This window comes from Pygoscelis adeliae, unplaced genomic scaffold (assembly GCF_000699105.1).
Source record: "Pygoscelis adeliae isolate BGI_AS28 unplaced genomic scaffold, ASM69910v1 Scaffold113, whole genome shotgun sequence".
NCBI lineage: Eukaryota > Metazoa > Chordata > Aves > Sphenisciformes > Spheniscidae > Pygoscelis > Pygoscelis adeliae.
In genome coordinates this window covers 9,762,888-9,790,836 of record NW_008825108.1, presented here as the reverse complement: position 1 = coordinate 9,790,836, position 27,949 = coordinate 9,762,888, and the positions used below count along the sequence as shown (strand labels likewise).

Genomic DNA, 27,949 nt, shown 5'->3' with positions numbered 1-27,949 from the left:
TCCAACCCCCCTGCCATGGGCAGGGACATCTTCAACTAGATCAGGTTGCTCAGAGCCCCGTCCAACCTGACCTGGAATGTTTCCAGGGATGGGGCATCCACCACCTCTCTGGGCAACCTGTGCCAGTGCTTCACCATCCTCAGCGTAAAACATTTCTTCCTTATACCTAGTCTAAATCTACCCCCTTTTAGTTTAAAGCCATTCCCCCATGTCCTGTCGCAACAGGCCCTGCTAAAGAGTTTGCCGCCATCTTTTTTATCAGCCCCCTTTAAGTACTGATAGGTTGCAATAAGGTCTCCCCAAAGCCTTCTCTTCTCCAGGCTGAACAACCCCAACTCTCTCAGCCTTTCTTCACAGGAGAGGTGTTCCATCCCCCTGATCATTTTTGGGCCCCTCTTCCGGACCCGCTCCAACAGGTCCGTGTCTTTCTTATGCTGAGGGCTCCAGAGCTGGCCGCAGTACTCCAGGTGGGGTCTCACCAGAGCAGAGTGGAGGGGCAGAATCACCTCCCTCGACCTGCTGGCCACGCTTCTTTTGATGCAGACCAGGATACGATTGGCCTTCTGGGCTGCGAGCGCACATTGCTGGCTCATGTCCAGCTTTTCATCCACCAGTACCCCCAAGTCCTTCTCGGCAGGGCTGCTCTCAATCCCTTCATCCCCCAGCCTGTATTGATACCGGGGGTTGCCCCAACCCAGGGGCAGGACCGTGCACTTGGCCTTGTTAAACCTCATGAGGTTCACACGGGCCCACTTCTTGAGCTTGTCCAGGTCCCTCTGGATGGCATCCTGTCCAGGTCACACACAGAGCCCACAACAGCAAGGATTAGAGCTTCTCTAAGCGAGTGGGAGTCACTTGAGAAGGAGCCTCTTGAACTGACACAAAACAATGAAGACATTTAGCCACAGACAAAAAACCCTCATTGTTCTTCCTGTCTTCACTTCATTAGGTCAATGCTGTTCATTCAAACCTTTTCATTTTAGGCTGGCTATGACTTTTATTCAGATAGGCCAGTCTCTAAAACAATTCCTCAAGGGTTACCCAAATCAGGGGTCAGCTGCACTAGAGTATGGGAGGCAGCTCTCCCCTTTTGCAAGCACTCCTCGGAACGCAAAGGCATGACGGCCCACTGATCCATATTCTATAAAAAGCTACTTCCAAGACAGGAAAGTTGTTTAGCTTTCAGGAAGATCCCCTGACACCTCTTCCCCATTATGTGTTTGCTCTGCTTTGAGTGCTCACATGTTAAAATGAACTGAGGTCCTGGCTTTGCAGGGAGGTCAACTTATTTAAAATGTTAACTTCCAAAAGAAAAATACATGTGAAAGAAGGAAATACCTTTCCCTTTAGTACACAGGTGTACACCTCCATGTTTGATGCGGTTTACACTAACCAAAGACATGTACAAAGCAGGCATTCGTTGGGGAGAAGGCTGACCCCATGCTGAGAATGACACATTCTTACCAGCCAGTCATGTTGAAGTCACGGTAGAGCATCCTCTTTCCAACTTCCTTACGCTGCACCCTCCGTGGAAACTCTAAATGTGTGAACTCATTTCCCAGCAAGTGGGGCTGCATATAAGCCTGTGGGCAGAAACCAAGCCACAGATACCACGTGAACGTCATAAAACAAGACATCATCTATTTTTAATGAGGCAGCATTACCATCCCTTCCCGCTCCCTTCCCACACACATTTTTTTTTTTTCCCCCTTTTTAAACAAGGAAGATGATGAGCTCCGTTTCAGCAAATGTGCACATACACCAGTTCCGACCCTGCCTGGAGTCCAGCAACAGCCTTACAGGGAGCAGTCCTCTTGCCCTCAAAATCCTTCACTTCTCCCTGCTTCTCAACATTTGCAATCTCTGAAGTACACCTCATCCACTCACCCTGAAGGAGTCTACAGGGCTTCGTAAAACAGAACACATCTCCTTTAGGTAAGTCAGTGACCTGAGAGAAGGGAATGTTCAAAGGACAAAGCCACAGGGCAAGCAGAGACTTGGAGGGGTGTGTGTGGAGTGAAGCTCAAGCTTTTTGACTCCCCGTTCAGCTATGCCAACAACACACACAACCTCGTATTACTACCACACTTTAACTTTCACTGCCTTGAGAAAAATGTTCCCTTTTACCTGCTCAGTGTGCTGCACCCCGTGGCATGAGGCACTACAAATAAACACGAGTTGCAGAGCACTTTATTTTCTTGTTTTCTAAAAACTACTTCCTTTGTACAGAATAGACTAAGAAAAGCAGCAGCAGTTTTGTGTCACAACTGCAACTAATGTTTCTGATGGTGTTAACATTCAAATACTGCTGCCGCCCCTTCTGGTGTTGCTGCTCTGCAGATGCTGGGATGCCTCTTTGCTAGAGCCATGCCCGAGGCTCACGTGCTCCAGAGCTGACTGTACTTGAGAGCACTATGAGGCTCTTTGTCCACCACACAGGTTTTTGGTTTGGATTTATACACAGATCACCCGACACGATAGGTTAATCCTTAAACCTCACTCATTTTTCTTTAATATTTGCATAAACAAGCCTTCCCCCCTCCCTCCCCAAAGCCACATTGTGAGTGAGCTCTTCTGAAGACACAGTCAAATTGGCTAGGGAACTGAAAAAAAGTTGTGTTTCTTAACCTTTCTGCAGATAACACTTTTTCCTTATCCAGACAGTTAAGGCAATAAAGCCTGTCTTATCTCCAGCAGCAGCTGCCATCAGGGCAGACCAAATGAGCTGGCTTTAGTTTGTGGGTTTGTCATAAATCTAGCGCTCATCAAAGGTGAGCGGCAGGAAGCAGTGGAAGCCCTTATTGATCTACCTGGCAGCTATCATGCAGATAGTTCACAATAAAATATTTCCTCCATTTAAGGGCCGAGCCTGCTCCCGCTCAATTTAATAGGAGTTGAATCAGGCTCAGCACATCACAGCGCTAACCTTCCATCAGCTTGTCCCTGTTCCCATCGCCAGACATCCTTCCAGAAAACACCTCGAGCTCGGCTGAAACGGGGCTGAGGGAGATTGCTGTGTGTAGCGGACAAGATTGGATTCTGCTTTCAAGAGGCGGCTTTCAAGCACGCAAATGTGATCTTGACATTGTGATCCCTTGCTGGAACAGGAGCTCCATCAAATTCTCTCTCCGTGTACAGTTAAGGGAATTAAATTTTTTTTCCTGCAGTCTACAGTCAGCCAAGGTCCCCTCCCCCACCCAAATATTGTTTTCAAGGACCCTCTAATTGGAACACTGTTCCTCATTACAGAAATGGTTGACAAGCACTAGCGACTTTTGAGAGGTCTAGCAGTATTAGTCCAGATGAGGCTTTCCATACTTCCAGAACTCTGGATTCTTTATTTAAAAGTACATGTAAACGTTTTATTTTTCTTTCTTTTAATTCCAGTCATAAAAAAGATGGAACACCCCTAATGATTTATTTGATGTATTGCTACACATTGACAGCAGAGAGCTGGACTTTTTTTCATTTTTTTTTAAAAAATTCTTTCTAGTCTATGATATTGTAAACAATGAAGTCTGCTTTGAAAGTGCAATTCAGTTCACTTTTAAAAATGCACACCCTATCTTGATTCAATGATTACAAACCACTTCTAGCTAAAGACTACTGTTGCCTGCCTACAAAACAAGAAGCCTCATTTAAAGCAAAAAACCTCATACCTGACATAAAAATGAAGTTATTTAACCTTTAGATTATGAGATTACTTGTTAGGCTGGATCACAGGTCCAGAAGAAAGAAGTTACAGGCTTTCAGCATTTTTCCCCTTGAAAACAAGAATTTCCTTTATTGAAAAGGTAACGCGATTGGGAGAGACTGCATTTCATAAAGATTTACTCAGATGGAAAGTCTGAGGTCACAAGTGAAATAAGATTAATAAAGCTGGCAGAGTTACCAGTGGACTGCTAATGTTCAAATAAGATTTCTCTTCTGCAGCCAAGCCTCAATGCTTGATTTACAATCCAGGGATCTTAACTTGATTCTAATATTTTTGGCGTCAGTAGAACAGAGGGAAAAGAGCAATTTGGAAGCTTCTGGTGCCTGTGAGCTGAATTCTTACGTGAAGAAATGGGGACTTTCTGACTTTTGGGGGCTTTTTTTTTTATTTCTATACTTTTTACCCTTTTCTTTTTAACAGTTATTTTTGATGCTTCACTGGTAATTCTACAGAGAGAAGAATGTTCTACTATAAAATTCAGCTGCGACTTCCAGTTGGGTTTGTTGAGAACTGTTCTCCATTTACTATGAGGCAGGACTCTTCTCCCTCTCCACCCCAATCAAAATGTGCTGGGCAGCAGAACCAGAAAATAAACAAAAAGCAACCCTTTAAAAACCTACAGATCTTTCAAGTACATGTACAAGCAGACACCACAAAATCCCCTCAAGTGATCAAATGAGAAACAAAAACGGTAAGTAAACTGACTACCAGAATTTCACCTGTGATGAGACACTGTATTTTCCATTTTTTCATTTGTTTAGTCTCGATTTGCAAGGACCTCAGATCAGAAACACCATTCAGAGAACTTAAAATTTAATAAGAAGAGTGACTATCAAACACTCTCTATATCCTTACGAGGTATGTTCAGACAATATTGTTATTCTGTGTTATGGAACTGGAATATTTTCCATGATTTTTCTTTCAGAAGCTATTACAGTTTTTTGGCATAAATCTGGCACAGTCTGCACCATGTGTTTTTGGCACTCTGCCATTTTATGGTGTGTTTTGTGGCTGGATGTATTACATTCAACATTAGTTGTTTAAAATGGAGCCTGCTCAAGGAAATATTAGTCACATTTCTTTCAAAAGGCCATTTACTTCCTGCTGTGTTTCCTGGTGATCAGCAAAGCAAATATGAAATTAAGATAAACCTAGACTTACACACTAGTGTGTCAGTTAATTAGGTGGCAGGGAACACTGTATGTATCTTATCTTACCTCAATAAGGCCTGCTGATGCCTTTTCCAGCTCCTCCAGTACGCACTGCTCTGAGACATCACCGGCATTTGCACTTTCACTGTATTCTGTGTTATTTTCAGAATTGCTGTCTTCCCCTACGTCAACTATATCTTACAACTTCATCCTCTTATCATATTGTGCCATGTTCTCCAATAGGATATTTTACTATATGGGACTACCGCTCACAACAGCATGGACAGCACAATGCATCCAGAAGTTTTGCAGATTACTCTGCCATTATCATATGGACACGTTTAAGCCAAACAGAGATTAAAACTAAAGGAGGTTGTGGTAGAAAGAAAGAGGGAAGTGGGAGCCAAATCCATCCCTGAATTGGTCTCTCCTCTTATGAAAGGCCAGGACCCTTTCCATAAAACCACACATCTCTCTTAGCACAGCATTGTGCAATGTGTCAGACGGCCAAAGCAATCCTGCGCTGGGTGATGCAGGGAGCCACAAACTGTAAGAGAATTAAGATGCATCTGACTTGTAACTGAAGCACTGAACTGACATTTAGGAGATCTATGTTCATTTCCTCTTCAGGCTTGGGCTCCCTGAGCATCCTTCAGCAGATAAGTTATTATCACTTAATCCTCACCTGAACAATGAAATAACAATAGGTCGTCTTTGAACCCATGCCTGTCTGAGCTCATGAACCTTTATTCGAATGGTGCCAAACACAAAGAGCATCCACGGCTCACTGCCACTGATGGCCACCCAGTCTCTACCAGTAGTAAAGCCTGCCCTGGTAGCAGCTGTGCACCATCTTTGGTCTGAGCTGTGAACTTTTGGGCCACTGCCTGGCTACACACATGGACACGGTATGCAGTAACACCACACTGACCTCACGTGACATCTTCGAAGTGCAACTTTGATAACTAATAGAAATACACCCATCTGCAATATACTCATTCATCATTCATTTTAAACACTTTTTCCAAGGGAATAAGTAACAAAATCTACCCATTTACTGTTGCAAGTTAGACTATCATGACTGAAATTAATAGTCTCCTCAGAAGATGAAAGGAAAATTGCCTCTGGCAGTCGTTGCCTGCACAACTGCTGAATGTACCAGAGCAGTTCCCAGGCAATGCTGGATTTTGTTCTCCCTCAAGATACACTGATATGGGAAGCCAGGGCTTTCCTGGAGTAGGCGCTTAGCGAGCTCTCCTGCCACAGTGCTAAAAAGAAAAGAAAGACACAAAAATTCAAAAGAAAAGGAGGCTCATGAACGCCTGCCAGTGGAAGGGAAGCAGTGTGGTGCACTGAACCTCTACAGAAGCCAAAGGATCAAGGGAGTACTGGCGCAAGGCTTTCATGCTTTACATCTTAAGAAGTGCTCTCTGACTGAAAGAGTGATTGCCTTCTGCAATACTCTCACAAGTCCCCTGAACATAGAAGTCTGTCTCTGCCATACGGCCTGCCTGAAATCTGCAGCTGTATGCTGTCCTCCCACTGCAATAAAAAGGGGGTGCAGGTGGAGACGAAGGGATGACCATGCTGCTCAAAAGTCATAATGACTGGGTAGTCAACTTGTTCTTTTGAAGTTGCCATGCCAGGGGCCTATACCCAAGGCCATTCTTGGATACATGGCAATAAACCTGCACTAAAATGGGAGCTGGACAGGGAAAAAATTTGTTTCCCCTCCTCTCTCAGTTACTCAACCAGTACTAGCTGAAGCACAGTTTTGTCTAAGACTAGGCTGAAGGACTTCATATAGAGATGCTCACATGACCTGTGAGCATGATTTATCCTGCAGATTTCTTTGCACACGGAAATCAGGGCCCAGAAAAGGGGATGCGAATCCAGAAGATGCCAGTTCACCTAAACCAACACCTGTGTGGCTGAAGCAATCAACAGGCACTAAAGGCAGAGGAAAGCTCCTTCGCCCTGACTGTGCTAACAGTGTCTGCTGCACAGGGAGCCAAAGCTGAGCAGCCTGCAGGCTGTAAATCCATACCCTCCCTTTGCCTGTGCAGTAGCTTCCCCTCAGTGAACAGTATCTCTGCATTTACCAAGTAAAATATTAATGCTAAAATGATGAAGTCATTTTCTTCCTATTGTGCAGGAAGAGCAATGCAACATGTTTGAAACAAAGAAACTCAGCTTCAACTGCATATAAGAAAATAAATCCAAAGTAAGTAACTTTCAAACAAGAACAGCAGAAGAGAGATGTTGATGGTGCAATAGACTGATAGCAGAACCTGGGGACAGCCAAGGTGAGTAAAGAGAATTACTTGGGATCTAATCAGCAAGACAGATGCAACCTTTGGAGTGTAATGTTTATGCCAACCTTGTAAGAAATTTGGGGTCTTTTTTTTTTTTTTTACACACTATAGTAAAAATGTTACTTACTGAATGTTATGTTTGAAATTATCTCTAATTTTGTTTCACGCTCTTTCTGTCTTGCATGTATTTTCTTTGAACATGATACCCATAGCCCTGGCATATTTGTTACATATAGAATTAAAATAAACAAACAAAGGTAAAGGAATTTTCCAAAGGAAACAGCAGAAATGCTTTTCAGATCGGCTGCTGTTTTCAAATATAAGCCAGAAAGGACATCAAAGGAGAAAAAAAATCCCTTGTAGGCAATGCTTTATCTCGTATTTCCTACAGAAGTAGCAGACTCCCTAGATACTAAAGATACCTTTTATTTTAAAGGCAAACAAATTATTTTAAATGTAACTGAACTGTAAATATTTATTAGGCCTCTTTTCCATTTGGTTCTCTGAATATGAATACTCCCAAAGTAGTATTTTCTCTGAAATTTTCAGCTTCAAGCCGGTGAACCTGACTAAAAAAAAAAAAAAAAAAAATCTAACGTGACAATTGTGGAAGCATTTAGAAAATTGTGGAAGCATTTAGAATTTTTCTTTAAAACCTTCCACCCCCACCTTCAATCACTGGCATTTTGCCTAGTTTCAAACCACAGTGCTTGGGCCAGGCTGAGGATAAGAGACACCTTAAGAAGAGGGAACACCACCACCTTGGCCTATCCACCTCATGTCAGGCAAAGCTGACACTGAGCCTGCCTTGGCTTAAGCTTAAATTTCTAAGAGGAAAAAGTAGGAGACCAGAAGAAGCACAAAAGAAATCTCTCAGCCACGTTAGGAACGATGTTTTGACAAACAGCCAACCAACTTCAACCAACTGATCTGACCATCGATGACAAACTTAAAAGTAACAGGACTGTTTGCATGAAAAATAACACCACGCATTTTGACCTATCTTTCTTGGGCAGCTTATCAGCCAAGGCAACTTGGTGTATAAAGCATCCCACAGCTCCTCAGCTAGTCACCCTGTCCCAGCTTTACGGGTACTGCTGCACTAAATAAAACCCTCTTTCTTCACCCATTCTATCCTGCAGCTACTAACGCTCACTGAGATCACCTCTGAGTCGGATATCTTTTCCCTGGTTGAGATACTATTGGCATACTATTAGAGCAAATGAGTAAAACCCTGCAATATTGTTCACATGCACACAAAGAGCAGTCTGTGGTATTTTATACCGTCACACAGTAAACACTGGGATGGATTGAAATACCTCTGTGGCTTGTTAGCTCTATGTCTGAGCTCTCATTATTCAACACCAATGAGCTGCTGAAGGTCTGCAGCTGAACAAGGTACACAAGCACAGCCACGCTAATCAATGGCCTCCACAGAAGAGCTAAGACTCCTTTCATCAGGATTTGCACCACCAGGCTTTTCTCCACATTTGCTGATGGCTAAAAGACATATATGGTCAGTCACTGGTGTTCAGCGGACACGTGGTCCTTCACTGAGCCACAGTAACTCAGTGGCATGTGTCTGAACCTTAGATATTACCGGGCAATGCTTGTCATCAGCAGCACCTGATTTGGTCCTCAGGTCTCTTACCAGATACTGAAGTCGCTGGCGTTCAGTCTCTGGAGTGAATTCTGAAGACATTGGAATGACTTCGCCATTTCGGATTATTATAGCCCTGTAATAGTAATAAAACATCATCAGTACAGAAAAAAACCCCATTAAAAAAATACCCAGAAAACCCACAGGTTACAGTCACACTCTTATTCTCTTCAGAGTCACAGTAAAATAAAGCCATTTCTTTTCTATTGAAGTTGTCAGCAGAACACGATAATAATTCCTGCCCTGCATCCTTTAGGCTGGATAACAAAGTATATTTGTATATGCCAAGTTCATTTCAGAGCTCACGAAAACATCCAAGCAACAAAGGCAAGAGTTATTTCAGTTGATGTCTACAGGGTATCCTTATTAAGTGAAATGCAGACACCCAGAGGAGATGCTGCAGAATCACTGACTGTAGAACAACTCTTTGCAGGTTTTAATCCCAGTTGTGGCTTACACTGTCTAAACTACTGGCTTCAAATGACTCATGCAAGCACTTTCCAATTATTGATTGGTCATATGTCATGTCAGAACATTTCTACTCCAACAGCAAATGGAAATGGCAAAGCAAATCCTGTTTAACACAAATTTAACTAGTTACCTGCCAAAAGATGGCAGGTAATGGCATGACTATAGATCAGCCAGGAGATTTCACATACGCTTCTGCAAACGGCAGAGAGGAAATTCTCTCAAACACCTGCCTGTTGCCTCTTAACAATCTGCTATGCTGCATGCAAAATATGGTCCAGTTCTTCCCTGGTGTAATGCCCCTGGCCGAAACACAGTCACAAGGGGGAAGAATTTACCCAGTATTCCTACCACATTCAGGGGTCATGTACTCACTCACAGAATTACGTTCTTTTATCTTTCCATTATTTACGTAGCTCTGTAAGTACAGTAATGCTTGGCACTTTAGAAGAGCTGGATGAACTATGTATCATCCCAAAGATTTTAATGCCTGTTCTGGAGCTGTTTCTTAACCATAAGTAGATTAATTCAGTGTTTGGATAGTAGCAGTGTACCGGCTCTTCTCTTGAATTGGCACAGAATTTGGTGTAGATAAAACAAGCAACTGTCACTTGGATCCCAGTTTCTATATGTTTGAAATGGTCTCCCTTCTGTGATCTTTTCATCCTGTTGATGTGATATTTACGTGCTAGCTTACTTCTCTTGATTTGATCAATTTTCTGGCATTGCTTCTATGCCAGGTATTCTGATGGCACTGCAATGCATCCAACAAATATGGTAGGCACACGAAGACTGAAAACTTAACCACTGAATTCAAAACACAGGCATCTTGAGAAAACCAGCCCGGGTACAAACCAGCTTTGTAAAATTGGTTGCACTGGATAACTTTCCAAGTCTTCTGGATATGACATTGGACTAAAATTGTCTCCAAATGATCAACTACTATTGCTACTATGCAAAAGGAAGGAGCATTATCAAAGAGGAAAGGAACTGTTCACATTTCTGAGATTCACGTGACAAAGAACAGACAGGTACAGGATGGCGCTACAATGGGAGAGGTGGGAGAAGGCTCTAGTGATGAGAGGAAAACAGCTCTGCTTTGACTGGTAACAAACTTACTGCTCCTGGGCTTCCAGCACTCCCTTGCAAACAATCCTATGTAGAAATTAAAGGTGGCAAGAGTGCAACCTACATCCTGAAGACTCCCACTGGCCCTCCACTGCTACAACTAAAAACAATATTGTGTGCTTGAAACGAGACAGACATGGTCGTTGTAACTCATTAATTTCTTAATGTAATTTGTGCAGAATTTTTGATGGAATTTTTTCCCCTTTATGGCATCTGAATATATTACAGGTTTACAAAAATGCCAGTCCAATTAAAAATAATAAAAGTTTGCTGAAAGTTTTTCATTTGGATTTCTGACACAGTCATTTAAAAACGAATTAAGAACTCCACCACCTCTTTTCTGCACAACACCTTTGCTTTTTTTTTTTTTTCAATTCTGAAGGTATTGGGCTTTGAACCAGAGTCATTTACTCAAAGACAGTGGACAGTTTTTATAACCTTTTAATATGTAATTTGACTCACTTGAATAGGCCTCCATTTAAGGGGACTGTGGGTTTAGTACCAAGTACTCTAGCAACAGTCTAGACTAGACTGATCAAAGGAGCTGATCAGACACTAACCAAATTTTACAGACTAGTTTAAGATAGTCATAAGGAATCTACTGATCTTGTGCTTGTCTGAAAGAGCTAATATAAAAACACACATTGATATAACTGCTAGGGCGTCATGCTAATTTTTTAACTATCCTTTGCTTCCCCTTTAATCACCATTTCACAGGAAACCCATATTTTAAAGACCACTCAGACCAGTCTGAGGTTCACCTTTTTCTTTGTGCACACTGACATACTTCCTATATATGTGATAGCTATCATTCTCACTTCTGTGGATAGAATTGGGCCCTGAGGGACTCACATCATATAAAAAGCAATTCAGAGGCAAGTGGGTCAACCTTTCATGGCTCAACTTATTTTCACTAGAAATTGCAGCCACCTGGGATGAAAAGCACAACCCAGCACAAAAAAACCCAAACACCTTTGGAGGGGGGGAATTAAAGCAACACTGTTGATACCTGATGAAACAGAGCCTCAGTTTTATGTTTTTCATTTATGTTTTCAGAGGTTGGATTTTATTCAACTTGAAAGTTATAGCTGCTCATAAGAGTTAAAATTATTTGATCCGAGGAATTAGATGGCTCTAGATACGAGTAACGGGAGGGACGCAGACATACAGGTCACTGGTCTGAATTCAACTCCGGTGGACTCATTATCCTCTTACCAGTCTCTACCTTTCCACACCAGCTGCTTAGCAGTTTCATGACAGCAAACGGTATTTCTGACAGCCCAAGTGACAAAACCGGACACATTCCTCGGCCATCTCACTGGAGAGGCTGGGTGCGAAAGCCTGGCCTGGGAGCCACCCTGCTCGGTGGGATTTTCCGCTGTGATTGAAGAGGTGCCGAATTAGGCCCTAATTGGGTTTGGAGACTGAATTGCCCTTTCCGTGACCTCGCAGTGACAGAGCTGCCAAGCACTGACTGAAGGCTTTTCCCACCGAGCAACCTCCAGAGCCCTGAATTCAATAGCCCAAAGTCAATAACTGCTCATGGGGAGGGAGCCTGGCTGACGCGGCAGCCGCAAACAGCCCAGCAACTGCTTTTAGAGACCCGCTCTATACAGTCCTGCAGAACAATTAATTTTGACTTTACACTTCCTAATGGACTAAGCAGCAACATGGCGTTACGTGAGCATTACTGCTTCTGTCATGCATGAAAGATGCATGTATGCAATGAAATAGTGCTCTGAAAGCATTTAGCCCCCCGTGCACTGTGGAAATATGAATGTATTATTTTATACCAGAATACAGCTGTCCTATTAAACTGTCAGAAATAGCTACAGAGGAAGCAAGAAGAACTCGAAGAGATGCAGTGCCCAGAGAGCATCTGATTCTGCCATGTTTAATAGTGACATTTTAATTTCAGCCACACTGGTGAAACACATTACAGCAGAGCCACAGGGCGAGACTGCCAAAGGCAGACATATGATTCATGTTTGCAGGGAACAAGTATGTCAACACTAACCAAATATTCTCTGATGAGAAGGTTGCTTCAGACCCATACCAATCATTAATTTATATCACCAATGAAGTAGAAATTAAAAAAACAAAAGTTTTTTTTGGCAGGATAGGAAACGGGGATTCACAGATCTGCAGCCCCCTTGGTGTATTGCCCTCCAACGCTCTATGGCTCTGACGCCCTCTCCATGCAGCATCATCCACAGCGCCCAAACAAACAGGAGAAACTGCCCTTAAGTCTTGAGGCCACGGAAGCCATTAAGTCACTTATTTTCATCCCTTCTAAAAACAAACTACAGATTTCCCTGAGTCCTCTCCCCTCTTTTGAACCCAGCAACCTAACTCCCCACCCGCACAAACTATAGGATTGTACTTGCCCTTGCATTTCACAGACACATGCTCTGCATGACAAAGAAAGTACATTCCCTAATCCAGAGCTGGTAAATGTTCACGGAAAACTGGAATATATTGGGAAAAAAAGTCCCCAAAACACAGCTAAAGTAGCCTAAAATGGAACAAAAAAATCTGATTTTCTATCTCTCTTCTGGCCACTTCACTGAGTATTTTCTGATCCAGAGAAGCTGAGCCCTGAACAACTAAATGTGGAGCAAGAGATGTGCCAGCACCTCGGTGCGTAAGGTGGGACTGGCAGTCACAGCAAATCCTGCAGCGGGCTACGTCCACTCAGTCACACGCAAATGAAAAGAAACACCAGGAGCTTAAAAAGCTGCATGTAAATCTACAGAAAATACTACATTTATCTTTTGGATTGACATAACGAACTGCATAGTCCATGATGATCAGCTAAATGATCTTTTGAGTATTTCAGCATTCACACAGAACCTTAAGTATATTGTTATTTTCTACATTCAGATTCAATACTTTAAAACAATATTTGCTGCTTTAGTATATATGCCCTTTTAAAACGTGTGGTGAAGGAGGCAACAAAAGGGTAAAAATCTGCCACTGTGTTGTACTGCTGCTCTCACACTCAGGATGTAGCAACAACACTGGCTTAAGGAAAATATCAATATATCAATTGCTTTTGCATTTTTAATATGGATAAAACAGCCACCTCTCCTTGAATCAAGCAGGGTTTGGGGTTTTTTTTCTTTTTTTTTTTCTTTTGTGGAGAACACAATCAGCAGAGAATTGCACAGCATCCTTTCTGAGTTTCTTATAGAAACAAACAGAGGGAAACTCATACATTTTAGAGGAAGCTATTGTTGGTTACTCTCATTTAATCATACAGAGAAAGAAACACTTTAGTGATCAAGGTCAAAAGTGTAATTTCACTGCTGTCATGGGTCTATTGAGATTCTAGTGTTCAAAACAAAGAGGCATCTCCTACTGTTAGGAGTATTCAGGGGACACCCTGATTCCATTACACACTTTTTCAGCCAAAAATGATTTGAAACGCAACATTAAACTGCACATTTCTACAACAGAGGATAAAAATCTAGTAAAGGTGACAAAGAGAGACTGTTCGGAAAACCCTTTTTGACAGCGTGTATCAATTCCAAGCCACAGGGAGGATGTATCCATTTTGTCAAAAGGTGTTAAGCATTGTGGATTCGGTACAGATGAAGCAGAAGTGTCTGGCCTGTCTGAAGAGGTATTAGAAATGTGTCCATGGAAAAGAAAGAGGGATTAAACTGACAGAAAGAATAAGGCAGGGTTTTACTACATTCAAAGGAGAACCAAGCAGTAGATTTTAATTAGGTGTGTCACAAAATAGCTGAGAAAAAAAAGAAGTAAATCCTAGAACTATGGAATCACTCTAGATAGGTACTTGTTTACTATGGTAACTAAATGCATATATTTAAAGAAGCCAAGAAGAACAATGCTAATGCCTGGTGAGCTTCGAACCAGTTTTGTTTATTTACTTTTTCTTAATTGCTAAGAAGTGAAAGAAGACGTGATTATAAAAAGATTAAAAACACATTTCTCTCCTCTCTAAATGAAATACTGGAACTTACAGCCATTACGATTACTGATGACTTTTAATACATTCAGCCCTGGCACCTTGGTTTCACTTATTACGAAGTGAATTACTCTCCCTTAGTCCCACACAGACTCATTTCTCAATGTTTCTTTAGAAACCAGGTGAACAAACACCTCACTGCACTGGCAATAATCATGGAACTATAGTGCAAAGCTTTTAAATGATTTCCTTAATTTTATGAATTAAGGCAGACTGGGGATAGTGAAACAAACCATTATGTAACATTTAGCAGGGACTAAAACAGGTCCCAGCGATGACATATCCCTCACCATAAAACTCAGAGGTGAAAGCAGCAACCTTCAGCAACAACAATGGAAAAAAACCCTGGCTGCCTCCCACCCGTAATACCCAAGAGATGTTTCAAAAATGGCCCAACTCCTACTTGGCATCTCTACCAAGAAGAAAACAAGCAACAAACTGGGGAGAGGGTAGAGCCAATGAAAATCACCTCTGTCCTCATTTTCCATCCATTGCCACTCAACAGTCCTGCCACCCTGGCTTCTTCACATCTTTCACTGCAAACATCAGGCTGTCCACAGAAATACTGTGACAGAATAGAAACACTGGATCATTTTTGTTTCAGCCGAACAAAGCCAACGTTAAGAGGGAACGCACTCTCCCTGCGACAATGTAGTCTCATCGAGTATGCCGTGGTTAAAGCAGGCTGCTCGGATGCATTCGTTCATTCATCACTTGGGAGAACTTCAGCTCCCTGAAGCCAATAAAAGGTGCGAGAACTTGCCTTGGTGAAGTATTGCACAAAGGCAGGTTTAAGCAATTTCCTACAGGAGTGTGCTTCGGCATTTCCTGCAGGAACAATGAAGAACCTTCCCAAACTTCTGCTAAAGGCCTTTTGCAGACTGCCAGCCACCCTGGCTGCTCGGAGGATTAACATCTCAGCAGCACAACCGCTGAGTACAGCCCTGCTCCTGCTCTGGCAGGACACCGATGCTGGGAGTTCCCAGGTATTTAATTCAAGGGCCTCTTTTCATGTCCTCGCACCAGCACAGAGCCAAGCGTGCTACACCTCTCCTGTGGCAACATGAGAACCTCCTCCTGCCTTTGAAAAGAACCAGGGAAAGAAATGATGAAATCCAGTCCCTGCAAGAAGCCCCGAGAGTCATCCTTCAGAGGCACCTACAAGCACGCGAGCTGTTCCTGTACACACGTGTAGAGCTTTACGTTGTTTCCAGTAACCCGACTCATTCATATTTACATTTCTAATGCTTATTTAGTGATTCCTGTGGAGAAGGCCTCTGGGCAAAATAAGGCTGCTGATATACTCTAAAGCCACTGTTCTGGTAGTCTGTTTTTGTCTCAATGAATTGTATTATTTTTAATAAAGGATCACGAATTAGTGATTTAGAAGTAGAAGCTGTTTCTCAAAGCAAAATAATATTCATAGAATTCCACGGAAGGGCTTACTTCTCATCTACACTAGCACCTGAGCCAGTCAGTATCTTCCTTACTGTCAAAAACAATAAAAATCTGAATTTTTAGAACTGATCTCACATTCCATCCCATGTATTCAACTAACAATAAGCAGCAGTTAAAGGGATTTTCTACTCCTGGCAGCCTCTCTCTACCCCATATATTGCATCCAACGGTGAGAAGCACTTGGCTGTCACCAACACTAAGTAAATTATTTCAGTTGTTTCTGCATCACTACTCACTCTACAGTTTTAAATTAAATATAATACTGAGCTTGCAGGTTGTCCACAGAGGATACAGCTTGGAGAAGTCACATTGCCCGGTCATTTTTGACCCCAGGAGCTGCATGCTTCTAGTTCTTAGTGCCTCTTTGGCGGGCTGCAGCTCCATCCCCATGGGACTCTCCCGTGAATTCCCTGCTCCAGCTTAGGTCCTCAAGTGTATTGCTTGTCTGATGCAATCTCAGTATGGAGTTATTATTAGCAGTTGGCTTATTATTAGCAGTTGGCTTTATTAACAGTGTTTCATTTTAGGGCTAATTATACTTTTTTTTTTGTCCTCCCACCCCATCACTGGCTAGCTGTATGCGATTTTTTTGTTTGTTTAATCAGGAAAGTAACTTTTGCTATTGAACTAGTGGTGACTTCATATGTTTACCTATACACTTCTAGTATTGTCTACTCTGGTTCCAGTAGCACTAAACCAAAAGCCAATGAACTAAACTAAAATGCTCTGTAATTAATTGTGCATACTTTCCTGTTGGTTTACATCTGAACCCACCGATCTTTCTGAGAGGACTTCAGCTGGCAGCTAAGAAGCTATTACAAGCCAGTTTATAGTGAGTTTATAGCGACACAGCTAGCACAGGGAAACTGCCCGCCATTGGTTCCAGCATCCTTAGGTTGGAAATCTGCTGCCCTCACGGGATTCATTTTGCCCGTGATCATTTCAGTGTATTCTTCATTTGAACACACCTAAGTCCAGGGTTGCAATGATGATATACCACCGCGTTTCTGTATCACGGCTGAACAACATGCCACCAATTACTCAGGCTGTGCCAGGGAAATGAACAAAGAAGTGCAGTCACGTCTCTGTGGCCAGCTCTGAGCATCAGGACTGGTATCTGAGGAATCAAAGTCTTTTTCCCTGCTGTCTAGGATATCACATTCATCTCCAGGATGAGTTACTATGGCAACTAAACCTGGGCTTAGTGGATGAAGGCTTCGCTGTGCAAGTCAGTGTTTATTTTGCCAGTAATATGGCTGACCACGTAAAATGGAAGAAGCACGGATTTTTCCCCCCCTGCTCTTCACTGTCTTACCATTGAGGAAGTCAGAATGACTTTTAGCACCTAAAGCATCACATCTACTTTGATCTCAGCTTTTCTGCTTAATTCAGCAGCAGTTGCACAATATTGAAACAAGCTGGACCGAGAAGTAAAAGCAGACTGAAAGTCACACTCTCTGCTCACTCTGCATCAGTGAATTTTTACCCAAGCCCTGCTTCATTCACCCATGCAGAAGTGACAAAGGAAGACCTCGCTAAAAGCCCCAGGAGCAGGGCTCAAGCTGCATTGCGTAGCTGCTGCTGAGACTGAACGGCCTGGGCTGCCTGGCAAGCTCATTGAATTCAGGGGATGAGAAAAGCTTTCCAACACAGTAAGGACTGCTGCAGGCTTGAAACATTCACCAAGCAAGCCTGGAGTGCTCCCCCTGGCCCTCCTCCCACAGTACGGATGGGAGCTAGAGGTCCAAGGCACCCAGCCTGCCTAGTGTGCCTTGGCCCCGGCCCTGTAACACTGGAATGAAGAACCTGCGGGTGTCTCTGTGGGCAGCTACAAAGGCACAGATTAAAAAGATGGGTTTGAGCTTAATGCACTGCACTGGGAGATCTGGATTCTGGTATACTTGCCTATACCACGAGCTGCCTCTATTACAGGTCACAGGTTCTTTATGCATCAGTAAAGTACTGGTAAAAGACCGATTGAAATTACAACTCGGTACCCTTTGCCCATCTTGCCTCAGACGCTACAAGCTCTACAGGCTACACATGCGACATACACGCAAAGATGTTATTACAGTGGGAATTTTTCCTTGATCAGTGCTTATATTCACCAATAAAAATAGGCAGCAGGGGAATTTTTACTTGCAGTGGCAGCAACCCACTTTTTTTGTCTGGCTCGATTAGCTCGTTTGGTTTTTGTTGGTTTTGTTTTTTTCTTTTTTTTTCTTTTTTAAAGGCTGAAAACCTATGACAATTAAAGTTAATAGAATTCATCACTCCTGGAAACTAATACCAATGAACTGTGGTTTTCTAGTTTACTGATATTACTTGAATAACCAAAATTACTCTCCTTCCTCATAATCTGGAACATAAGGACTTCATGGGTCTGTGTGGTTAGGACCAAAGACTTAACTGAATGTACCACTCATCAAAAATATTTACAATGGCTTCAACACCTGCTAGATTGCCATAGATATTGCTATGACATACACTCTCCCAGGAAAAAACAAGAGTTTGGAGAAGAGGTAGGACATTTGTTGTGTCTTCAAAAGCCTATGAGCATTTACTGCCAAATAAATTGTTTCTGCCAAGTCAGTGCTGGATATGACATGCCAGTACCCTGGAACTTGTCATCCACTGGATCGCTAGAAAACACTCTTCCTTATCACTGCACTTTGAGTGCAACAACTCATTTCTGATCCAACACCTTTTCTCCACACCTCAGTTAAAGTGTTTCCTGAAGTGTCTCTGAAAGCTTTACCCAGCACAAAATCCTGCAATACCTGAGGTTGCTGCTATTCCTATGAATCTTGTGCTCTTGCTTCTCCCTGGAAGGAGGCCAGGAAGGTGAAGGGGAGCAGAAGTACTTTCTGCAGGCCTGCAAGTCAGGCTTCCAGGAAGAGAAGCAGGGGAAACAGAGAGATGGGACTTGGCCATATCTCCTGAGTGCGACTAAGACGCCACACTCTTTTCCAACATTTTTGGCTAGGCAGGATCAGACTTCTCCACGTACCAAACTGCAGTCAGTGAGGGAGAATGTATGTGGGAGAGACTTGCTTCGTCTTGAATTCAGCCTCTCCTCACTACACAGGCTCCTGAGAAGACCAGGCTTAGGTTATCTGTTGCCCTGAAACGATCAAGCATTTATTATTTTCAAGTGATTCCGTCAAAGAATTAATAATAATCTAAAAAGGGTATGTGCACATAGCTTGCCCAAAATACAGTCCGTAAGTGTTGCTCTCGCCTCCTGGGAGGCATCTTTTGAAGACTTGGAGGAATTAGAACTTCAGAGGATGAAAAGGAGTCACCATGGATTGCGTGGTCCCAGGGTGAAAAGGCCCTGCAGAGTTTTCAAAGATTTGAAGCTGGTTTTGTCCCATCTTTAGGAGGAGACAGGAAAAAGAATGCTTTTCCAAATACTGCAGACTGGAGAAGCTTAGTAACTGAGTTAGTCTTTCCTCTAGAGACCTCTAAGTACTAAGTATGAAGCACAGTTGTTGTTTATGCAGACACAGATGTAAGGAGACAGAAGGCTTAGGCAGACCACTCAAGCAAAACAGGGAAAATATACACCATTTAGATTAGAAGATGGGTAGTTAAGAAAATCAGAAAATTAAAGTTTGTTAAAAATACTGTAAACCAAAGACTAAAGCAAACTTTTTGGTTTCCATCCTTACACAGTGTTAGAGCTTCTGGCAAAAATCACCCTACTGGACTGCCTTGAGGAAGAGGTCAGATACCATGAACCACAAAAATGGTCAGAATCATCAATTCAGACTTCTCAGAAATTCTATTTAAGCTACAGTGCCAGTCAGCAGATACGTGGCTGTATCCATGCCCCTCTCATTTACTTCATAAAAGCAGATTAATCCCCCAAATTTGACTTCCTATGATGAGAACTATGCATGGAGGGAAGCAGTTGACAAGCACCATGACACAGAAGAAGAGGAACTATAAATGTAGTGAGATTCAACACAAGCAGCAAATCTGGAAAGAACTGAAACTGTAAACAAAGTAGAATTCAATTTTCAATTCACTATTTTATTACACTGGGAGAAGTCGGTGTTATAAACACACTCTCCCACATCTGGGCACCTGAAGCACCAATGAAGTTGCTTAACCTGCACCCAGATGGAAGCACCACAAAAAACACTCACTCAATGAGCTCCTATCATTTAACAATACCAAATGGCTTAGCATTAATTCTACACTTGCAAAAAGGAGAAAATCTATTCTGGACATGAGGATATATGTTCAAGCAGAGGGTGAATATGCCCTGAAAACATAAGCACAGGGAAGCAAAAGCAAGGAAGCAAAAAGATGATTAAAAAAGCTGATGAAGCAAAGCAAAAAATCCAGTGACCCTGCAAGTCTGTGAAGCCTCTGAAACATCAGGCTCTTTGCTTTGATCCCATCTTCTGCCAATAAATCAAAAAACCCCAAGAACCCATTTGCAGATTTAGTGAGAGTTTCAGGGCCTGTGGAAAAGTCAAATCAACTTGTGGTGTTCTGCTTCTCGCATAATGATAATAGCACAGCTACCCTACATGGCTTTAAGCACAGCACAAAATGGCAGTGCCTGCAGTCTCCGAGCAGCTCCTTAGCCAGACAACACGAAAGCCAGAAGAACACTCATGCCCAAGATAGTTAATACGATCATATTGCATTACAGTCACTGTAGTGATGTTGGGCAAATGTTATGTTGCATGAGGCTATACAATAATTGGGCAGTAATCAGTAAAAACATTAAGTCCCTGTTTTACTACTGCTTCATCACTAGCTATAAAACAACATCCTAATAAAGAGTATAAAGCTAGAAAGAACTGAGATTAACAAGGCGTGTTATGGCAGTTTAGAAGTAAAAGTCACTTTAGCAACATAAAATTGAACAATACTATTTAAAAGAATGAGCAGAGAAGACCCTATTCCTTATTAAAAAACGGCAGCTATTCAGAGGGCCTGGCCTAGTTACCATAGTGTATATGTCAAACTGGTAAGCAAAGCACAGCACATCAATGCTCACCAGAAAAGCACTATATATTGAATAGCTGACTATAGCACTATCAGTCCTTAATTAGATAACCTTTCATGGACAATCCTAACCTCTGAGAGGAAGAAAGAGAGAGAAACATTAGAAAAAGCTCTGGCCAATATTCAGGCATGAATTTTGACTGTACAAGTAGGTATATTTATGGCAGAGTCCAAGAATGATCAGACAAGCCATTAGAGAATGAAAGCAGCTCCCTCCAAGTTGTTTTTATCAGGCTCTGAATACGTCACCTCATTTTTAGTACGGTTCTGGTATCATGTGCAGTTAATGTATAATTATTACAGAACTGTGATTGCATCGTTAGCAGAAGTTTAATTATATCATTGACATTAGTGATGCCATAACATCAAGCTCAATAATAGTTCATAACAAAACCTACAATTAGTACAATTTTTCCTCCCTTTTACACCAACCAGAAGTGTTCAGCTTGGAGAAGCCTAATAGCCCATACAGAAGTGAGCTAGGGCTGAACCTGAAAGGATTGCTGGCTGGTAATTTAGTAATATGGTAATTAAAGTCTTTTCATGATGTAATTACACATCAACTACAAAAGGACAGCTGCTATACAACACTGCCAGGGTACATGGCATGAAATGATCAGATTTGAGAGGCTTTGGTGGTTAAACTGAATACCACAGACGTAAGTCTGAGGTATAGATGGCACTGCATAGCACATTATTATTCAAGTCTCACACTTTGTCGTTTCCTTAGTCTCACTGTGATAGTAACAGTTTGTTGCACATACCTTGGTCTTGTGACAGCAGAAGCTGTTCAAAACCCACCTTCAAAAGCTTCTGCTGTTTTGAAGTTGCCTGGAATTAAAAGACCTAACCTTCTTCTGGGCAAGGCAGTACAAATCAGGCTTGCATGAACCCCAAATGTTTATTTCCCACCCCTCCAGCACAAAACCTCCTCTCACAGACTCGTCTGTGGGAAATGTAGCTTGATTTATTTGTAGGCTTTTTCCAGTGGGGGAGCGCAGAGGAGAGAAGGAGAGTGCGGACAGAGAAGAGGCACAAATGAGTAGGTGAACTCAAACAAACTAAAGCTCAACTGAAGAACTGAGGGTTTCGGCATCTAGTTCCAACAGCAACAAGCACAAGTCCCCTGTTTGGGTGAAAAAACAAACCCCACCCTTCTTCAAGAGCAGACAAACTTTTTTTTTTAAAAGTAGTTTCCTTATTGTATTTCTCATCCCCCTCATTTGTATCTGTACAAACAGTGAAGTTCACCACGCAAGGCATGAGACAGCAAAAAGGAATATATTTTTCCAACTAACACAAATAAAACTTCTTGGCTATGTGACTGGGCTCTTAAAAATACAGGAATGCGCTGTGCACCCTGGCAGTTGGCGGACAACCTCAGAGCTCATTTTCTAGTCCTAAAATGTCCTTTTAGTGATGAGGAGCAACTTAGATGTTTTGCAGTAGCTGTTTTTCTCCCTTTCTGAAACATGGGAAGTGGGGATTTGGTGGGAGAGAGGCCCAGATCAACTGATCTTCTGCACTTTAAACCTTTTATTTTATTGAGCTACGAAAATCTAGAAATGGGATTATTTGAACGTGAAAGATTTTGGGAATCCAGAGAATTCTCCTCAGCATGAGGAAGGTTTCCATGAGGTCCATTTAGAAAGTGCAAAACCAAACTATTTTGGATCTGGAGGGACGCTATTACCTACAAGATGCGAGGAATGAGTAGAAAAATTTTGAGTCCTAGTTCAAACAAGACCCAGCCTTGCCAATGGCTTCCCTTCTAATTCTTGCTCTTCCTGTTTTTCTGAAGAGATGTTTTTGATGGGCTTGATGAACATTCAAAGCCTCTTGAAGACTTGGTGGCTTTAACTACAGCGGACGCTTGGGCTAATTCAAGATCACTGACAATGAATTTCTTCCCGTTGGGTGACAGAGGCTGCAATGGAGCTGAGGCTGCTCTCGGGAAGCAGAGGAGGAATCCTGGGGGAACTGGAAGCAGCCAGTCATTTAAGAACAAAGATCTCAACTACTCAGAAGTACGTCCTGCATGGCCAATTTTACACAGCACACTTAAGAGACAATAAAACAATTTAGCCAACCCGATGGAAGAGACTCAACTGTGCTTCAAGTACAATAGCACAGGAAAACATGATTATTTCTAATTTAATGGCAAAAGAGCTAAAATTTAGCGCAGCTAGTGGTTCTGGTTCTGATGACTAGATAGGTGGTCTACTCAACCATGTTTGCAGCTACCCTCCGTGAGGACTCATTTGACATTTGATGTGAAAAAGATTCATATATGTCACTTGTCAAGAGGAATTGGGTGAGCAATTTGCAATATAAATAGCAAGTTCAGCATACTAAGAACAATCACCAACATGAAAAGAACAGGAACTTTATGCACAAAGATTTATCTGACTTTCTACACAGTTTAAAGCAGCAAGAGGCAATAAAAATGTTAGGTTTAAACTACAAAACGTTTTGTGGTTGACTGCTGTCTCTGTAAATACATTGTGCACATACAGTACAAACATGAACTGTGTGCGCACAAACCTCAAACATAAATGCATAACTGTAGCAGTCTTCACCTAAAGACAACGTGGTTCAGTACCTTTGCAGACTTTAATTTCTCAGCTGCTAAGAGAACACAACAGCAGTCTATCATGCGGGGAACTATTCTCCCTGGCCTGTTTATGCAGAGCACTGCCAAAAGAAACATGTGAAGGTCTAAAGTCTTGCAAGACCAGCCTCATTATCTCTCTCTGATGGTGTTACAGGCAGAGAGTGAGAGAGAGGAAAAAAATGCAAGTAACATTACCAGTATGCTCCTAGCTTTAGCTAAATCAGAAGACAAAGAAAATGCTTCTCATCACAACTCTTCAAGCATCCAACTTCTAAACAGAACAAAGCAACAACCCCTGAACAACAGCATTCAGTTCTGAGAAATGGACAAGTACACAAGCTAGAACAGGACACTGTAAAAATCCTAACCTGTGATAGCCCCTCTCCCTCCCCTCCTCTCTGTTGCAGGAGTAGCAGTTATTTGCTTACAGATGATTACCTTCATTTATTTCAAAATCTGAGAGGCAGGTGGCCTTCCAAGACTAAGGCTGAGGACAGGAGCCACAGGACTTCCTACTGAACCAGTCCAGCCCTACCAGCTGTTCCAGATGCAGTCACCTTGCCAGTGTTCAACACACAGTTCTACTACACACCCAACATCACTTCTGTTTCAATGGCTCTTTAGCGTCTTTCCACTTCTCTGCAACCATCAAGTCATTCAGAAACTGCTACAGGGACAGAAGTGTCATCAACCTCCCTGTCTGCATCCACCACTCAACTAGATACTGGAAGCCTATCAGTGCCATTTGCATTAATTTCTGTGAGGACCGTTAAAGAAACAGAATCCTCTTGTGATACTGTTTGCAACTAAGGAAGTTGGTAACACCAGATCTGGGGAGTTTGGGATGAAGGAATAGTTGGGGAGACACCACGCTTACTCACCTGCTATCACCAGCATTTGCCACGTAAAGCTTCCCCAATAAATACACCACCACAAGGGCTGTGCAGCCGCCAGAAATATTATACACGGTCCTCTCTCGTTCAATTTGCAAATCCTATGGGAAAAGAGAACAAGATTTATAAAGACAACATTGCAATTAATGTTTTAGGAAATGAAGATTCCCCTAAAAAAACAAATAGAGTCTTTCTTAAACTGCATGTCCCACTGGCTTTCTTTACAGTTGCAGCTATGGCCACACAGTCAGGGAGAGGAATGGGAAGTGGAGGAGTACTATTACTTATGATACAAAGATGCTCAGGAAAAATCAGGACAGGAGATTGTAAAACAGGCATCAGGGAACAAATGGCAACTCTGAGGATGCAAGGGAATTTGCTACGGAAAAAGCACAATGAAGGCAAAGATAAATGTAGCTTAACAACAGGTACCTGGTGGTATAATTGGAGAGTGCTTTACATAGACAGCAAATAATTAATGACACCTAGCTACGACATGACTAACTACCTGCTCTCCAAAAGGGACGCTAGGATTGCGGAGCATATACCTTTACAAACAGCAGCAAGACACTCATGCCACAAGGCTACGCTTCAGAAACACAGGGAATGGGTGGATGCTAAACTTGTTAAGGGGGCAGGCGTGGGAAGGTCAGTAGAACAGTATTTACCGAAAAATACTAGGCATTCACAGACTTTCCAGGATGAACCACAGTATTTAACCCTGTGTCTCATCTCACTGCTTTTATGAGGTCCTGAAAAGACTTAATTTTCATGCATGTGCATAGGCCCAAATTTAAGGAGGTATGTACCTACTCAAATAGTTCTTCCTATGTTTAGCTTCCAACTGATTCTGCGTGTAAGAAATATTACATCTAAAAAAGCCCCCCTGCTTACTAGAACACAAGTCACATCTGTCACCAACCACCAACCAAGCCCAGGAATGAAAAAATACATAAATATATACATACATTTTATATATATATATTTTTTTTTTTTTCCAGGAAAGCTTGGAGAACTTAAGACACAAGTAAATGAGCTATTTTCTAGTACTCCATACATTTTAAACAAAAATTGAAGTATATGCCAATGAATCCATTCTGCTGCCTCTTAGTTTAGTTTGGGGTAATAACACAGCATGTTACAAATTACGCTCCTCTCCTGTGTCCAGAATCAAATCCAATTTCAAACTGGTCTTTCCTTGTAACACTGGATTCAAACAGGGATCATCATTTAACATTGCTACTGCAAGTACCAGCAGATCTTTTCAGCTAAACCCTGCCTACTTCTATGTGTTTTTTATTATGAATATATTTGTTTGCCTCTGTGTGTGTGCATACACACACAGAGCTATACTTCAGCCATTTTCATATTTGCACTGAGTAACAAACAGCTCAAATTGTGCACGCCTTGGGGTGTGGGATTTAGAGCTTAATTTATCTGAGGAAAAGGACCACAACAAATGCAAACCATGACAGCTGCAATTTGATTGAAAATCTGCGGAGTTGGAGGAAGCCAGGGACCACGCTTTGTTTCCTATAAATTTCAGGAGAGGGAGGTGACCTGGGGCAGTGGTGGGGATGCTCAGCAGCACTCGGCCACTATCCTGAGCGGGCTGGGCAGAGGTGTCTGTCACAAATAATGTGACTCCTTGCTGGCCGGCGTACATAGGGACGGACCGATCCCGTTTGTGCCATGAATACAGTACTGAGATGGGCGGTGTGGCAGGGACAGCAAGAAAGGTGCAGCGCTGCCCGACACGGCCATCCTCTGCTGTGCAGGGGAACTGCACTCTGCTGCCAGAGAGACTCGGGGTTTTACTGCCGGCTCTTAGCCCATGCTCTCATTGACTTGTGGTTTTCCCTTTTCTTTCCTTTTTTTTTTTTTGGCAGGGGGGAGCAGTGAGGACCAGGAAGAGAACACCTCCAAGCTAAAAATCGAATCTCGCAGAACCTTTGGTCACAGACATGGGCCTGTTATAAATGCCACTTTATCTAATCTTACCATAGAGAAGCTGATTTTCCTCCCCATGGTTTCTATATATTTTTAAATTAAGCTGAAAAGAACAGTTCAAAGGAAGCAGACATTTCTAACCATCAAAATAATTTAAACTTACAAATACTACAGTGGATTTTCCAGACACTGCCAGGAATTTTAAAAAACCTTCACCTCCGCAGTTCAGAGTATCCTCTGAGACCTTCAAACAATGTACCATTCCTCACCTGGTTTCAGCTCTGTCATACATACACTTTGCAAGTGTTGGAATGCCTAAATTAAAATTTATTTCTTTCAATAAGCAGAATTCAGAAGCATCTATTATAGGAGAGAAGACGGATAATCCTTAGGGCCTCATTTTCAGAGTTTCCTTGACTTAAACTAGATCTGTGTACTGGATTTTTTCGAATCATTGCTGTTCATGGGCTCTTCCATCTAGTTGTTGTTCAGAACTTGAATTTACTACCATGACTTGCCAGAGTATATTCAGTGCCATGTTTAATTTGATATTACATACTTTGTTTGACATTTCCTTTTTTGGGGGGAGGGAAGGAGGAGAAGGCTTTCCTACAGCTCAACAAGATTTGAAGGGAAAAAAATAAACCAAAATAAAATAAAGCCCACCATTGCCACTAACTCATTCTGATGTAGAGACACTGGCTTCTGATGAAACACTTTATAACAGTGCTGCTGGGAAAGTAGTACAGCACAAACAGGGGCAGAAACCCCAAAATGCCTCTGAAGCCTTTATGGGTGTAAAGGGGCTCATTTTAGACAAAGTCTGAGTGTATACGAAGCTTTCCTCATTTTCCACCTGGAGAAAGATTGCAGAGCAAGCTTTTTTTTTCCCTTTCCTTTTTTCCTCCTCTTTTCTGTAGCATGCAGCTCATCCCCACAGAGCAATCTGTGTGCAAGGAAAGAGCTGAGCAATGCTGGGCAGAATCAAATAATGTACCTTTCAGCCCAAAGGGCAGCGTGTGCCACACACTCAGACCCTGACAGAAAAAACCCCAAGGATTTCTATTATCCTCTGTTCAAAAGGCTATCGTTCCATGCCAAGGAGGAGGCTAATTTAGCCTGTGCTCTGCCCTCCTTTTTAGGACGCATGTTGTAGTGGCAGGTAGGAGCAGGGTGCCCACAAGGGTTGCCTCACGCCTAGTCACCCTGGTCCCCCTTCCCTGGGTGACGGAGCGCAGGGAGGATGGAGCAAAACCTGCAGAGGACACTGCGAAGTGCCACAGGGTATGTTTCCAGAGTGGGTGACAGAGAGCAGGGGTCATTTTCTGCACAGCCCGAGGACACTGCCCCTGCCTGCTTAGGTCTCTTCAGCGCCTGCCTCGCTAAGGCTCAGACCTGGGCTTCCCAGAGCAAAAGCACAGGTTAACCACACTAGCTAACAATCTCTTCCAAAAAAAGGAGGAAGATTATGCTACGAAGCTATTACCATCCTTCTCTGTCAGAGGTTCCCGGACCCCCAACGGCAGCTTGCTCGTGCCACCTCGTGGAGACCCTGTGGAGGGGCTCGGGCGCCTC

At 42.6% G+C, this 27,949-nt stretch overlaps 1 protein-coding gene across 1 annotated transcript in view; it reads right to left on the bottom strand.

Moving 5' to 3' along the window:
• The window catches only part of PPM1H (protein phosphatase, Mg2+/Mn2+ dependent, 1H), a 76,193-nt gene that overhangs the window by 29,084 nt on the left and 19,160 nt on the right, over positions 1-27,949 (bottom strand). Inside the window, exons 3-5 of the mRNA XM_009327686.1 lie at positions 24,413-24,525; positions 8,833-8,917; positions 1,465-1,583 (exon numbers count right to left, since the gene is read on the bottom strand). Of these exons, the coding sequence (XP_009325961.1) occupies positions 1,465-1,583; positions 8,833-8,917; positions 24,413-24,525 (317 nt within the window). The remainder of the gene's footprint in view (positions 1-1,464; positions 1,584-8,832; positions 8,918-24,412; positions 24,526-27,949) is intronic.